Here is a 15,584-nt window from a genome sequence, read left to right as displayed (position 1 = left end):
TGATGCCTATTTATTACTTGGCTGCCACTCCATTTGAGATCGAGTTCTACCTTATGAATGATTTGAATCAACTATTTAGGTTTGGGGCGGTCCCCGTGATAGGCTATACATGAATACAGCCTATATAAGATATGATTTCAAATGGATGTTATTTGTCCCTTTAGTATACGCACGCAAAAGTATAGTTTTTTTGTTCTGTTTGGACTTGCTTTCTTTGTCAAACGTATGTTTTTGAGTTCGAGTTTTCTGTAGTTTCGATTGTTCTGATTGTTCCTCTTCTCCCATCTTATTTTGATTTGCAAAAAAGAGAAAGAGATAGAAACGGTGTTGTTTGATCATACTTTTTAGTTCAAACAATTTTCTTTCCGACATCGGAATTTCATGCATCAAATGCATACGATGCTTAATTACAAAGAAATTAAGTTTATTACAAAATATTGGTTAAGAGCTACAACCACGTACCTACGTACACCAAGACGTGAGATTCATGAAGATCAATAAACACATACTATTGCAAACCAAATGAAAAATATGAGTCAAGGACTTTTTTTATTTTTATTTTTTCTTCTGTCAAACGAAAATTCATAAAAACTTACGAAACAAAGTACTACATCAAGAGTATCAACATAATAAACATATTGTGCAAGGAAATAAAATAACTACTAAGCCTAGTCTAAAACTTGCCTAATGTTCAAGCTATTTCTAAGCACAAACTCTCTTATAGCAATGGGCATTTCCACAAGGAATACAAGGTTGACATCTTGTTCAGTACCCCATCGAGCAAGATAATTTGCGCACTGATTGACTATTCGGTAAGTATGGCTAATCGCGGTGTTGGTCTGATCAATGAGTCAAGGACATTGCCAATCAATGAAAATGCAATAGAAACCCCAGCAAACCCGAATCATTAATGGGAATAACTAACCACAGGCGCAATCCGCAAATCTCTTATAGCTAGAGATGCAACAAACACTAAACAAAAACCAAAGAAACACAACTATAAAACCACCGCTCTCGTGCAAGCCATCAAAAATCGGTCGTTATTGCTACAACAAGATCTAGGGCAACTTCACCAGATGTTGTGCCCGGCCATGAAGGTTCCTAAACTAAACCTCCACACGGAGAAAAATACTACTATAAACCTCCCCCCCCCCCCCCCCCCCCAAAAGAAAGGGGAAATTAAGACCACACTCATCCTATCCCGCCAATAATATACTATTCTTTGTTCTGTCCACCCCGCCAAAACTATAAATGCCTCCAGATATGAAATTGAAGGGATGGGAGTGGAGGTGGCGGAATAGATCGGTGAGGAAAGGGAACGGTGAAGGCGAAGGGAGAGAGATGTCAGACAGGAGAGGAAGAGAAGGAAGGGGGGAGTGTAACTGTTTCTTGTTTTTTTTGTCTATCTCTCTAAATAAAGAGGAACAAAGTTTGGGCTCAATCAATCCTGTGTCTAAATCCATGTCAAGCATCACCTTGAGCTGGCAATTTAATCTGGCTGGATGATGGAAGAGGATTCGACACTCACTAGGCATTTTTCTAATACAACTCAAATACATAGTTCGTCTTAGAGCATCTCCACTCCTCACTTAAATCTTGATTCAAACTCAAATTTGAGCCAAAACTCTCATCCATTCCTTACCCAAACTTATACCGAATTTGAGTTTTACTCAAATTTGATTATACTCAAACCTTTACTCAAATTTTTGAAGGCAAATTTCACACATTTAAATTTACAATATTGCTATTAATAAAGTTTTTACTCAAATTTGTGTATATTTGTGCTTGGATTTGCGTTTATCCATTGAAACACACAATACCAAATCAAAAATTTACTCAAATTTGGGTAAAAAAACTGAGTAAGGAGTGAAGATGCTCTTATGTTACAACCTCTCTTAAATTGACCGGTCATGTAAGAAAGACTTGATTTACCATTTGGGTCAATGAGAATTCATGGGTACACAAGATGTTAGCTGGCACAGTCAAGGATAGATCAGTCTTTTTATTAAAGAATTGGCATAAGAAATTGTCATCCCGCAGCAGAAGAAAGGGTCAAGATACCATTTTTTAAAATTGAGATTCAAGAGAATCTCCATAGGAATACAAACAAACAAACAGAAAAAAACACCAATGCAGACCTTCCAAATTACTAAAATCAATAGTTTTAAAGGGGTGTGTGTATGTATATATATATCCATAAACATCCCATACACATGACACCAAACAAGGACATGTAGACAAAGCCCTTCGATACTAAGTTCCAGAAATATAGAGTAGTTCCCATTTTTGTCTCCCTCGATCTTTTAACCCATAATAATATTATCCCATGGAAATTCAATTCCAGCAACAGCACCAAAAGCATAATAACCTTCACAAAGGGAATAATCCAATTCCAGTGAGTAAAGTGAGCAGTAGTAGTTTCAAGGGAAGGAGCAGAGGGACTAATGCCATTAACAAGTTTGTTGGGGTGAGACAAAGGCCTTCTGGGAGATGGGTAGCTGAGATCAAAGACACCACCCAGAAGATCAGGATGTGGCTTGGCACATTTGAGACTGCTGAAGAAGCTGCTCGCGCTTACGATGAAGCTGCTTGTCTTCTCCGCGGATCCAATACCAGAACTAACTTCATCACTCATGTTTCTCATGATTCCCCTCTCGCTTCTCGGATTAGAGATCTTCTCAACAGTAAAAAGAGTGACAAAAAACCAAGTGCTGATTCTAATTCTAATTCTACTTCTACTTCTACCAACCCCATATTGAGTACCAGTACCACCACCACCACCACTACTACTAGCAGAACAACTACTAGTATTACTAGTGCTCGAAATGGTAATGTTGGTGGTGAAGCTATTTCTTCATGCGAGAAATTCCAGCATACCCAGTTGTTTGATGTTGCATACAGGCCTGATATGAGCGAATTTGAATTGGGTTCTTTTCAAACTGGCAATCCATGGGGTTTTGGACACGGAATTGATCGGTTTCCTTTCAATCAGGAACCGTTGGAATTGCCAAGGAATGTTATTTCCTCTGAGACAAGTACTGCTGAATTGGAAGAGTTCTCGGAGTTTGATCGGATGAAAGTGGAAAGGCAGATATCTGCTTCACTTTACGCGATGAATGGGGTGCACGAGTACATGGACACTACTCATGATCCTACTGAGGCCTTCTGGGATCTTCCTTCTTTGTGTTCACTGTTCTATTAACTTTCTATTAGAACTTGTCCCACATTGATTAACTATTCTTTACCTAGCTTAGTATGTCAGTCTAGACAATATCTTCACTCATTGTCAATTGATTTTTTGAGTTGAATGCTTTGTTTCTGTATTTCAGTTTAATAAACGAGCCATTGAATCTTATTCTTCTTTCTTTCTTTCTAGTTTATATTTTTTCTCACTAAAAGAGTGGAAAGAGTACCTTCTTCTTTGGCTTCATCCGAGACTTGAAAATGAGCACTTGGTTTGGTTAATGATTTCTTCAACTTTCTGAGGGAGTGGAGGTAACTGTGTTCTTCTGGGTGTTGTTAACATGTTGTTGGGAAGGTTTCTATTATACGCTTTCTCCGTCTCTCCATATTTTTTTTTTGATCACTCTGTCTCCTTACGTAATTGTTTCCATAATTAATTGCATATGATGAAATTGAAGAATGGATGGATCAACTAACATAGTAGTAGTGGTTTTATTTGTGACAACGTAATATAAATATATCCCACCCCTTCGTATACCATTGACTGATTATCGTCTCATAATTAGTTACGCCTTAAACTAGATAAATTACCATAGTTGGTGATATTTTACTTTCATGTGAATGTCAAGAAGATCGACCAATTATTTGCTACTCATAAGTTGCACCAGTCTATTATTTTTCTTCACTCTTTGAAAAGCAGAAAATATTATTTTTCTTCACTCTTTGAAAAGCAGAAAATAAATAACATGGACAACAATTAAATTCGTTGGCTAGTTTGGAAAGTAGGGGTGCACCCTGATGAACTAGCTAGACTGTTTTCTATCTTGTGCATATATAATATTAAATGAAATGGGACGAATTAAACTAATAACTGCCAATTAATGTTATACAGATTTGGAATATTTTTCACTGGTTAGCTAGAATGCTTCCTTAACTGGTGGCTAGCTACATTTTCGTAGTGGGTTAGTGCACTAATGGAACTCATTATTGAGTTGAAAGTATGTTTGGAAGCTTGTTTGGAGAGTACAAGACTTAAATTACCCGATTATAAAAAAAATTGAAGGCTTAGAGTATTTTTTAGAGGATTCTTCACATTTTATCATCAAAAGTGTCATTTGATACCTTTTATAACTATTGGAAGGATGAATCTTTGAAATACACTCCAATAGATGCTGATTCCTTCAAAAAATACCCTTCAAATACTATTTTTTCAGCAAAAATGATCATACATACATACATACATACAAAGGATAAAAAGTTCAAGCACAAAAAATAAGAAAAACAAAAGGTTAGATGATACAGTAATACTAGTAGGAGGTTTAACTTTGGAGGGGTGCTACCTACCCATGCTCCAAATTTGAAGCAATTGAGGTATTGGAGCATTTAAAAGACACTAAATTACCCTTCAATTTTTTTGATAGAAGTATATATATTAGTAGGTGTTTTGAGGGGGTTCTGGTGGAGAGGCTCATCCACATTGTAATAAGGAAATTGATATGAATAAGCAAACTTAACAACAATGCTAAAAAAATACCTCACATTGTAATAAGCAAAGTTACAAGTCTTTTAGCAAATAATCAAATTCCATCCATTCCATAACCAAACTTAACAACTTTTACCAATAACCAAAACTCAATAACCAAACCCAATAACCAAACTCAAAACTAAAAAACTAAAAAACACCCCACATTAGAATCGTCTCATCAAGACGAATAATTTGGTGTGGTCGGGTGCGTGATTAAAACTCGTTTGCAATTGGACATAGGTGTATTGCGTATTGTGGGGGTTTTTTTTATAGGGATGCAAAAATAACCAATGTGGAGGTAAAGTTTGTTAAGTTTGATTATGAACTAAATGGATAATCAAATACTGACATGGCACATTTTGGTTATTGAATTTGATTATTCTCATTGCGGATGCTCTTAGATTAGAAGAAAGAACATTGCTTAATTAATACTATAATACTACTACTCTATTATATTAGCATGTGATTGTGATATATATGAGAGGGTCAATCATTTGTTAGTTAGGAGCAATTTTTAAGAGCCCGGCCGGGGATGGATTCAATCAAAGGAGAAGAGTACATACATGTGCATATATAAAGTTTGATTGAGACGTGTCGGCTGCAGGAGTGGCAAGCCACGAGGCAGCAGACCAACGTTTGTACACATCAGCGTAACTAGCTAGGAAGGGAAGTTTGTTCGTTTTGTGCTCTGCTTTCGTGGGTCCTGTCCTGTCTCGCCGTCTTGGGAGTTTGCCAGAAGATACTCTATCTATCAGAAAAGGAAACCGAAACCAACTCAAACTCAATCCAAGGAAAAACTCTGAACCTCCCTGTGTCTGCTTCTCTTCACATCTCTCTCTCTCTCTCTCTCTCTCTCTCTCCATATTACTACCATAATAGGAGTACAATGGAGAATAAGTGGCAGTGGTGAAAAATAAATGGGGGAAGAGAAATCAAATTCAGCAGCTGGTAATTCTGTATCTGTATGGCCTGCTGTCAAGCCATTCGTCAATGGAGGTGCCGCTGGCATGCTCGCTACTTGCGTCGTTCAACCCATTGACACCATCAAAGTTACTACTACTACTCTCTCTCTCTCTCTCTCTCTCTCTCTCTCTCTCTCCAGCATTGTCGATAATGAATATATTTGGGAATGAATATGTATGCAGGTGAGAATTCAATTAGGGGAGGGATCAGCAGTGGAAGTCACCAAAAAGATTATTCGAAATGAGGGAATTGGCGGCTTTTACAAGGTTCTTCTTCTGCTTTCTCATTCTTATCACATGTTTATATGTTGGCTGAGGATCTGTTACCAAAATTCTTGTTTTCTTTCCAATCGACGGAGAATCGACGGAAAATCGTATTGTAAAGCTTGCTGGAATGTGGATGTGAAAAGTGGAGTTTGGTTCCTTGCCGTATTTCAGGACTTCTTTGGAAACAAACAATGAAGTGGATGAAGTATGGAAGAAGATTAACAAAATGGACTTTATTAACCCTCAAGGGAGAAGAACAACCAATCGAGATGATTGAGTGAACAATTACAAGTTAATTCTACTCCTAAAAAAGAAAAGATAAAGGCCTGATTGGCGTTGTTTGTGTGTCCTTACAATGAGGCCTAAAAGGCTATTTATAGAAAAACAAAGATACGCAGGAAATAACTTCCTAACTTCCTAACTTCCCACTACTCTTTATTCTTTTCTTTGCTTCCACTTGTCCAAATAACTTCCCACTTCCCTTCAAATGTGTAGGAGCATGACAAGTGTCATTTTAACCTCCAAGTAAATAGAGATACGCCAAGTGTCCTGCACATGTTATTAAAATACAAATACCAATTCTAATAATAACAAAATAGGTTGCATTCCCATAATTCCCACCTTTCGGCCAATTATCGACGGGCGGTGAATATATGGTCCAAACAATGCCCCCCTTATTCATTTGGGTGAAGTGCTAACGTAACCCAAGTGAATAATGAACTAGTACATTTTAAATCACCCTTCTGTCGATATCGACGGGTGATAACTTATAGTGGTGTAAATAATTTGCCCACCATTCTGGAAGAGTTACCAACACAATGCCCTGTAACTTACCTAACTAATCAGTTATCATCGAAATTTATTTTGATAGTTGGCCTATAAACGTGACTAAATTTATAATCAAAGGCCAATATTTGCGAGCAAAGCCTCATCCATTATCGACACAAGCACAAGTGCAGAATCGACGGGAACTTGGCTTATTATCGACAGAAACATCCCACTGTCGACGGGAACCATTGACCTTATTAGTCTTCAACCAAAACCACACATATGGCTCTGGAAATCCAATAGGAACACTTAGTAAAGATGCAACCTCATATTTGAACAAATAGTTGTTCACAATTCACTGCCATAATTGGCCTGAACTCATACTCCATGGGTAAGTTTTCACTATTCTTAACCCGTATAGATGGAGTGGAGGGATCATTTTCTATTTTGACCATTCATGGTCTAAATTGAAAAACTCTAGTCGAATGACCATTTTCATGATTCAACTTGCCTGAGTTTCAAATTTTCGAGCCCTTTAGTGAATTTTGCCCCCCCAAGTTCATTTGGAAAAACCAAATAAAACTGGGCAAGTAAAGATTTTCACATATTTTTCAAAGGATTCTTTTGGCTCATAAACATGATTACAGTTTATAATCAAGGGCAATTACTACCAGAACCATGATGCCAAATAGGTTGTAAGCCTTGTGAATTATGATCGACAGAAAAATGTTCCTATCGACGGGAGCATAACCTGCTATCCATGGCTAAACAAATTGATTTCTTTTACCGTCGATATCCAAACAAATTGGATAAAGTTTGTCAGCCTTGGGTAACTAGAAAATTCAGAGCAAAAGGCATCAACATATTGGCCACTTTACTGCCATTGGTAGTTGTAAGGCCAATTTCCTTCCAAAACTAACACGTACTAGTGCATTGGTCCTTTTGGTAGCCATAATCTTCAACAAATGGCTTAATTTGGCCAAACAAAGGGAATGGGTACTGGATCCATTTATTTTGTTTGGCCTTCTCATTTATCGACGGAATTTTTTTTTTTAAGAATTGTTCCAAAATTTGGCCAACAAATAGCCAGCCTTCCTTGAAAAATTTAACTGTTCAAACTTTCCATTTAAGGCTGAATACTTCAACATCCTAAGCCATTTTGTTTTAACAATTTGGCTTTCTAAAGATGAGTTTGCCCCCCAAGCAAATTCGAAACTAAAAGAGGGCTTATTTCATTTCATAGTTTGGCCATGTATGTCCTGATTTCGTGTAAAAATCTTGAACGAAATCAACCATTGGCCTTCGTTTGGCCAAAATATGAGTAACCGCCATTTCATTATTGGCTTTTGTTTTCTCCATGAAAATCACCATTATAATTTTCCACATCTCTAAATAATATATAGGAAACCATTATCATAATTAACAGGATTGGGGCAATCTCAAATCAATTGATGCCCCCTAGTGAATGCTTTAAATTATGGCCAACGTTTCCTTTTCTGTTTGAACAGAGACCAACCATTACAATTTGACAAATGGCTTCTCAAGCCATTTATAAGTCATACCCTTTCAAGGCTTGTACTGGGTAAATCATATATATACGAGAAAACAATTTAAAAGCAAAAGGAAAAACTGTAGAAAAGCAATGAACATATATATCTACACCTCTTAACCAAAATTGGGCATGTTTCAACCAAAACCAATACGGATACCAATACAGATGGCTTCTAAAAAATCCATTCCTCTTCCGAATATTGTTGATCAATAATTGAACAAATAATTTTGGGGTCCTTGTGATTGATGTGTAGTGTGCCATAAGAGGCACATATTGACTTTGATTAGTTTCAACTCCAGGCGGTACTTTAAAACCAATGGGCGCGTCTCCAATTTGGCCATTCCCATATTGAATTCCAATTCCATTATTTTCACTAGTATTTGGAAGTGGTTGATAAAAATCCGTTGGCCTTGGGCTAGGCCTAGGTTCAAAAATTGGATTTTCAAATACTTGAGAAAAAGGTACCTCAGTAACATGATTTGGACATCCACTGCTTTGTCCAAGGTTAACGTTTACGTTAATTGGTACTTCCATTATTGGCTGATTTCGAGCCATTGCAACTTTAAACATAGCCATCAATGTTTTGGCTATTTCACTCTCTGGATCATTTAAAACCCTCGCAAATCGTTGAATCAAATCAGACGATTCAATCTGTGAGCCATTTGGTGCCATTGCTTACTTCCCAATTAGTAATGAGCCCTTCCTTCTAGCGCCAAAATTGTTACCAAAATTCTTGTTTTCTTTCCAATCGACGGAGAATCGACGGGAAATCGTATTGTAAAGCTTGCTGGAATGTGGATGTGAAAAGTGGAGTTTGGTTCCTTGCCGTATTTCAGGACTTCTTTGGAAACAAACAATGAAGTGGATGAAATATAGAAGAAGATTAACAAAATAGACTTTATTAACCCTCAAGGTAGAAGAACAACCAATCGAGATGATTGAGTGAACAATTACAAGTTAATTCTACTCCTAGAAAAGAAAAGATAAAGGCCTGATTGGCGTTGTTTGTGTGTCCTTACAATGAGGCCTAAAAGGCTATTTATAGAAAAACAAAGATACGCAGGAAATAACTTCCTAACTTCCCACTACTCTTTATTCTTTTCTTTGCTTCCACTTGTCCAAATAACTTCCCACTTCCCTTCAAATGTGTAGGAGCATGACAAGTGTCATTTTAACCTCCAAGTAAATAGAGATACGCCAAGTGTCCTGCACATGTTATTAAAATACAAATACCAATTCTAATAATAACAAAATAAGTTGCATTCCCATAATTCCCACCTTTTGGCCGATTATCGACGGGCTGTGAATATATGGTCCAAACAGGATCGATCTAGTTTTTTTTTTTTTTTTATATGGAACTCACAACTTTACGCTTATCTTCTGAAGGTTTGATGAATATTGTGGTGTCTATGGAGGGAGAGAATAGGCGATAGTTGGAGGGGTGTAGTTTAGATATTCCAAAGCTGAAATTATACAATTTTATATACTGATCTTTTATTTTGTTCTATTGTTCCCCTCACGTTGTGTTTTGCGGTTTAGCCAATTTCTCAACACTTTAAACGGAAAATAACAAAAACTGAAAAAACATAGATTTTTTATGGCCGAATCCCCATGTAGTCAGCGAAGTGGCAATCCAAAGAGGAATCTGGCGCGACATATATACCTAACATTATAGACCTTACGTGTGAAACTTCCTATCTTTTCATAGATTTCATTGCTATTTGGCCTTGAGCATTTTGAACGAGTATAATTTGGAAGTTTTCATTTTTGCGAGGGATTGCAACGTAAGTGTAGGGCACAATAAACAAAAAGACTATTTGCAGATAGTCTTGCACCGTGGGGATTCTCAATTTGAGTTGAAGTCAACTCACGCTATCCCTAGAGATAGCAGTTCATGGTTCATTTCAAGAACATTAGAAAATAATAGAACAACGTAATCAACAATTCTAGCTCAGATGTAGCTGCGCACCAATGATGTAGTCATTGATTTTGACTGCAGAACCGAATTTCCAGAAGGAAATTTTTTGATGATTGGGATAGTAGTTCTGCAATATCCATACTTGCAATATTGTGGTTCAATATGATAGTTAATATATCTCTTCATAAAACCAAGGTTGTTCCTAAGTCATTTTCCCAAAGTACAATAATTTCTTTAAAATTGATTTGTCCAAACGTCTGCTTGACAAGTTAACAAGGAGAGGTTAACCTTGAAATTGCAGGATCTATCTGTAATATTGCATTTGGGATAAACCCACTATTTTTACATTGCATGAAATCCAACTTTCCTCCCACGATTTCACTGCTATGAAGGACAGACCGGATTGCAACATGACTATCATGACATGAACACGGTGAACGATAAACAAATCAAGACACAGTAATTTTGTTTAAGTATACATGAAAATATCAACTACTTCCATCCTCTTATAAGTATGCATGGAATTACGATCAAACTGCCCTGTCGGCATTTACCAAGAGATAACTTTATCAGGGGTAAGCGGCCATTTAACATAAAATTTGTGGCATGCCCCCAGATAATCATATAGGCATAGTTGAGAACTAGTTAATATTTAAGCCTGCAAAGGAAAGAAAGAAAAGGTTTAAAGAACTACTTTGAGTATGGTAGACATTATTCCTCTAGGCCTATGTATTTGTTGCTTACAAACTTTCTAATTGTTCTTTCGCCAGGTTAATGTTTGCCCAAAGCTTTCAGATTGTGGCATTGTGTTCTCGTATTTTTGGCTCAGCATGTGCTTTTATTGCTTCATTTGTGTTTGCTACTGAACTTTAAGGAGCTTTGAAGTTCTACCATCTTGTCTCATGGTGTAATGGGTAGTTATTCATTGTTTCGTAGAGTTGTCTATCCTTAAGTTTATTGGTCCATAAACAGTAATCATTGTGCAGGGACTTTCTGCTGGTTTGCTAAGACAAGCTACTTATACAACCACACGGCTTGGAACTTTCAAGTGAGTTTCCTTGAGAATGAATGAAAATTTTGAAAGCGTGTGGGTAATCTGAGTGGTTTATTTGAATTTTTCATTTACTATAGAGATTGTTCTGTTTCATCTATGATAGTAGAGAAAACTGTATTTTGTTTTTGTAAATCACTTCTATCTATTCCTGGGTATTGCCTAGTGAAATTGTTTAGATATATCATATAATAACAATTTAGGTGTCAGATTTTTTTTTTTTTTTGGTAAGTAATTTAGATGTCAGTTTTGATCTGATTGTTATTTTAAATTGGTTTTCATGGTAGCTCTCTCTCTCTGTCTCTCAATCACACGCTGCTTGCCAGTTGCCTTCTTGGAGGCGTGTTGGTACCATCAAAGACAAACGAATACAGAGTATGAACTGGCTTAACAATGGGGAGTTGGGGTGTTATTTTGAGGACGTAATCAAGAATCTTTAAAGACGACTATTTTATGTCAAAATTGTTGTGCTGGGATCACGGAGTGCTGGGATATTAAGAAACAACATGCAAATAAAATGAGTGTAACCGAAACGACAATTAGACGGATGTGTGGTAAGACTTTGGAAGATAGAATCGGATGGTAGGGGTAGCACCAATAGAAGGTAAGAGGAGAGAGAATAAATTAAGGTGGTTTGGACATGTTTATTGTAGATCGTAAATGTGGTAGTTGGGAGGAGTGATATGGTTACCGTAAAGGGTAGCATTAAACGGAGTGCTAGACCAAAATTTATTCTAGAGGCGGTAGTTCGAAAGTATCTTCGTTTGTTCGATATCGCGGAACATGATGCCTTTTGCAGAGCTCAATGGAGGGAACAGGTTCATGTAGTCGACCCCAATTGATTGGGATTCAAGAAGTTCCCTTTGGCGCCATTGAATATATTCACTTAGCTGATACATTCCAGTTTATCAATCTAAACTTCAGCTTTGCTTGGAAAATATTCTATGCTGGGATCAACAACATTTCTGAGGTGATGGCCTTCTTTCTAGTGGTTTCTAGTGGAACCAGACCACTATATGTAAGAGAGAGCAGGTCCTACAGCTTCTGTTGGGGGGCAATTGTGGGGCCTTCCTGCCTCTCATCACTGCACTGGACCGTCCAGCCCAAGGGACATCATCCAGAACCATTTACTAACTAGCTTTGAACTGAAAGATTTTTAATTTCCGCAGATTATTAACCAAAAAAATTTCATAGGCATAGTTGAAAACTTGAAGGTCCACATGTTTTAGAACAGGGTTCAACGTGTAAAAGGTTGCACTTCTAAACAATTTTGGAAGGAAATGGCAGGCTCATTCATATGAGGCAATTGATAGCTCTTGCTTCGATAAAAAGGTTTCTAGGGCCTTGACGTCCTTAATGCGGTGGTTCCCATTGTTGACAAAATGTAGTAGAATAGTTTTGTCAAGCAATCCAGCTATTGTGCCTAAAAGTGGTAGTCTTTATTCTTTCCACATCTGCTGCTTCTAGGGCTTTCCTAGGCCTGCACAGATTTGGTCTTGGTAAAGAAAGTCAAGGATGGAACTGAGATTGAAAATCTTGATATTCTAGCCGCTTTTAGCTCGACAGGCTTTCTTTGCCTTTTCATTTTCAGTATCTCGGTGATTGATGATATGGTGCTATATATAAATTCCTTAACTGGCCTGTAACATGTAGCTCTATATGGGAGTTATCCACATTTCTAACTCTCTTGTGTGTGTGGATGACTGGGAAATCTAAGTCTCTTGCGTAGTGTGGATGATTGGGGAATCTAACTCTCTTGTGAATATAACCAACTATCATTAAAAATCTCAACCTCTGGAATAAAAATCCGTTAGAAAATTGTTTGGGTTCATTTACTAACAGAGAAATGTGGCTAAATTTTGAATACACCATCTCAGTAATGTTGGGATATCGTCTACCTTGGTACCTAATTAGTGTTACATATTTTTTAGCACAAAATATGTCTTCTCCTTTGCAGTCTCTTGATAATGCGTTTCAATTGATTGAAGATCATATGTTCTCTTTTGCACAAGATTTTGACAAAAAAAGTAGTTGTTGCCAATGGTGGAAAGCCCTTACCTTTATATCAAAAAGCTCTTTGTGGCTTAACTGCTGGAGCAATAGGAGCTTGTGTAGGAACTCCAGCTGATTTAGCACTTGTCCGTATGCAAGCTGATGCCACTTTACCACCTTCTCAACGGCGGAATTACAAAAACGTTTTCCATGCCCTCTACCGGATAATAGCAGATGAAGGTGTTCTTGCACTCTGGAAAGGTGCAGGTCCCACTGTGGTACGAGCAATGGCCTTGAATATGGGAATGCTTGCTTCATATGATCAAAGTGCTGAGTTTTTTAGGGATTCTCTTGGTTGGGATGAAACCAGAGCTGTAGTTGGTAAGATGATTGACCAAGTATTCATTGTTTTCAATTGCTTCAGTTTACTTTAATGTTTTGATTTGAACCAGTATGTTCCTCTTTGGAGTAAGTTGAAATAATATGTTAGGATGAACTTTGTTGTGTAACTCTCTTTATTCTTCTACAAATAAATGACATTTTGGAGTTTTAAAAGGTTGAGATTGTCTTGGTAAGGTCAACAGGACTGCTGGTCCTTTTGCAGGTCAACAGGACTGTTGCTGGTCCTTTTGCAGGGCACACAACAACAGTACACTTCTATTTGCTGTAAGATGGTTATGGTTATTCGCTCGAAAAGACCCTGTTGGAGTAAAGATTCAACTTTCCAAGTAGATGAGTTTTGAGATTCAGGTCAACTTCAGTTTAAAGATGCAGTGGAACTGCTATTGGACTCTTTAAACTTATGCATGGATATGTAGATCCATTTAGCTGTGCAGCTTCCCAATTTGCGAGTTCTTCCTTGCATGTTCCATGAAGGTGTAGAACTTTGGATAAGGTCTAGCCTCCAACCACTGGGGAACCTTGACTGGAGTTAATTTCTATCAAATTTAGAGAAACAGTTGAATCAGAGTAGGTTATTTTTGCAAAGGATTGGAGACGTTCATGGAAGTGGAGTTTGAAATGTACTAAGATATGTATATAGTATGATTAAGAACTATATTCGGACATTGTTTTTCTTCAGGTCTTGCCTCCAAGAAATTTTTTCTTCATGTTCATCCCTTTTACCATAAGAATTTCAATTTTCTTAACAGAATGTTGTATTTCATGTCCTGTTGGCTTGATCTTTCTCTTGCAGGAGCAAATGCAGTTTCGGGATTCATTGCTTCGGCGTGCAGTTTGCCATTTGATTATATAAAAACTCAGATACAAAAGATGCAGCCTGATGCTGAAGGGAAGTATCCCTATACTGGCTCCTTGGACTGTGCCATTAAAACATTGAAATCACGAGGACCCTTGGAATTCTATAGAGGCTTCCCCGTCTATTGTGTTCGAATTGCCCCACATGTCATTGTATGGTACTCAACTCTGTGTGTGTGTGTGTCAGTGTATGTGTCCGCGCGCCAGCTTGCGCGTGTTTCGCAATTTCTCATGTTTTTTGTTTTTATTTTTGGCAACTATAACCTTACAGTTTGGTTTTGTTTCAGCTAATCACATCAATATTTATTGCTCGACTCAATCTTAAAAATTTTGAATCACCCGTGACTTCCATTCCTTTTAACTTATTTCTTGTTTTATGAATCATATGTGACTTCCATCCCTTTCAAGTTATTTCATCAGCTTTATCGATGGTTTGCCAAATACTTGTCTATAACTCTCGACAAAGAAAATACGGCTTGGATCATGGTAATTCGAGGAGATATACCCCATTTCTCGTACCTGGATCCCCTTAATTTGAACCATTTTTTCCCTTGTTCTTCATCACACGGTTGCTGGGAATTTGTCATTACTAGTTCTGTAGTTCTTCTCCAATGCCAATTTGAAACTTTATACACCCATAATTTAACTACCTGCTTTTTGACTTGGTGAAAAGTTTTCGATGGATGATTTTGCAGCTGACATGGATATTTCTGAACAAAATCAAGAAGCTGGAAGAAGCTATTGGGTTGTAGGACCCAAGTAGAGGAAACTTTCAGTACATTTAGCAACCTCAACAAACAATTTTCTTTCCTTTTTTTCTCTGTGTGAATGAATACCTGAACAAAGAAGTTGACCAATTCTGATTTTGTATGAGTTCTGTGTTTGTTGTAAGAATTCTTGTAATTTCATTAGTTGTCTTCTTTATTACTCTGCCATAATTTTGAGACATTCAGTACTGTTAGGTTATCTGTTCTATAATGGTACGAGTTTCACATCGACATTTCAGCTTTAAGTCTTTGGATTAACAAGCGAAGCTGTCGTGCCGATGGATCATGGACGGTAATGGAAATGTAGAGGCTTACCATCTACATATGGGTATTGGGGCAAAA

General features: G+C 37.3%; 2 protein-coding genes across 2 annotated transcripts; both read left to right on the top strand.

Annotated features, from left to right (window-relative positions):
* The first annotated feature begins 2,224 nt into the window (after window positions 1-2,224).
* Window positions 2,225-3,355, top strand: LOC131318821 (ethylene-responsive transcription factor ERN1-like). The gene has a single exon (XM_058348809.1). The coding sequence runs from the start codon at window positions 2,327-2,329 to the stop codon at window positions 3,200-3,202; it is 876 nt and encodes a 291-aa protein (XP_058204792.1). The 5' UTR covers window positions 2,225-2,326; the 3' UTR covers window positions 3,203-3,355.
* A 2,150-nt stretch (window positions 3,356-5,505) lies between these two features.
* LOC131318819 (mitochondrial dicarboxylate/tricarboxylate transporter DTC-like) lies at window positions 5,506-15,579 on the top strand. Its single transcript, XM_058348807.1, has 6 exons — window positions 5,506-5,757; window positions 5,854-5,937; window positions 11,162-11,224; window positions 13,239-13,599; window positions 14,414-14,628; window positions 15,171-15,579. Exons 1-6 carry the CDS (start codon window positions 5,626-5,628, stop codon window positions 15,225-15,227), a joined length of 912 nt encoding a protein of 303 aa, XP_058204790.1. The 5' UTR covers window positions 5,506-5,625; the 3' UTR covers window positions 15,228-15,579.
* Window positions 15,580-15,584: the final 5 nt, after the last annotated feature.

Source organism: Rhododendron vialii, chromosome 3a (assembly GCF_030253575.1).
Source record: "Rhododendron vialii isolate Sample 1 chromosome 3a, ASM3025357v1".
Classification (NCBI taxonomy): Eukaryota; Viridiplantae; Streptophyta; class Magnoliopsida; order Ericales; family Ericaceae; genus Rhododendron; species Rhododendron vialii.
Note: the sequence above shows the minus strand (reverse complement) of the source record. Positions and strands in the feature narration are given on the sequence as shown.

What these genes read in the sequence shown, in the direction of transcription:
- LOC131318821 (XM_058348809.1), top strand. Translation starts at nt 2,327, where the DNA reads ATGGAAATTCAATTCCAGCAACAGCACCAAAAGCATAATAACCTTCAC.
- LOC131318819 (XM_058348807.1), top strand. Translation starts at nt 5,626, where the DNA reads ATGGGGGAAGAGAAATCAAATTCAGCAGCTGGTAATTCTGTATCTGTA. An exon ending in TGAAACCAGAGCTGTAGTTG is followed by an intron (nt 13,600 to 14,413) that starts GTAAGATGATTG and finishes TTTCTCTTGCAG; the next exon opens with GAGCAAATGCAGTTTCGGGA. An exon ending in GAATTGCCCCACATGTCATT is followed by an intron (nt 14,629 to 15,170) that starts GTATGGTACTCA and finishes ATGATTTTGCAG; the next exon opens with CTGACATGGATATTTCTGAA.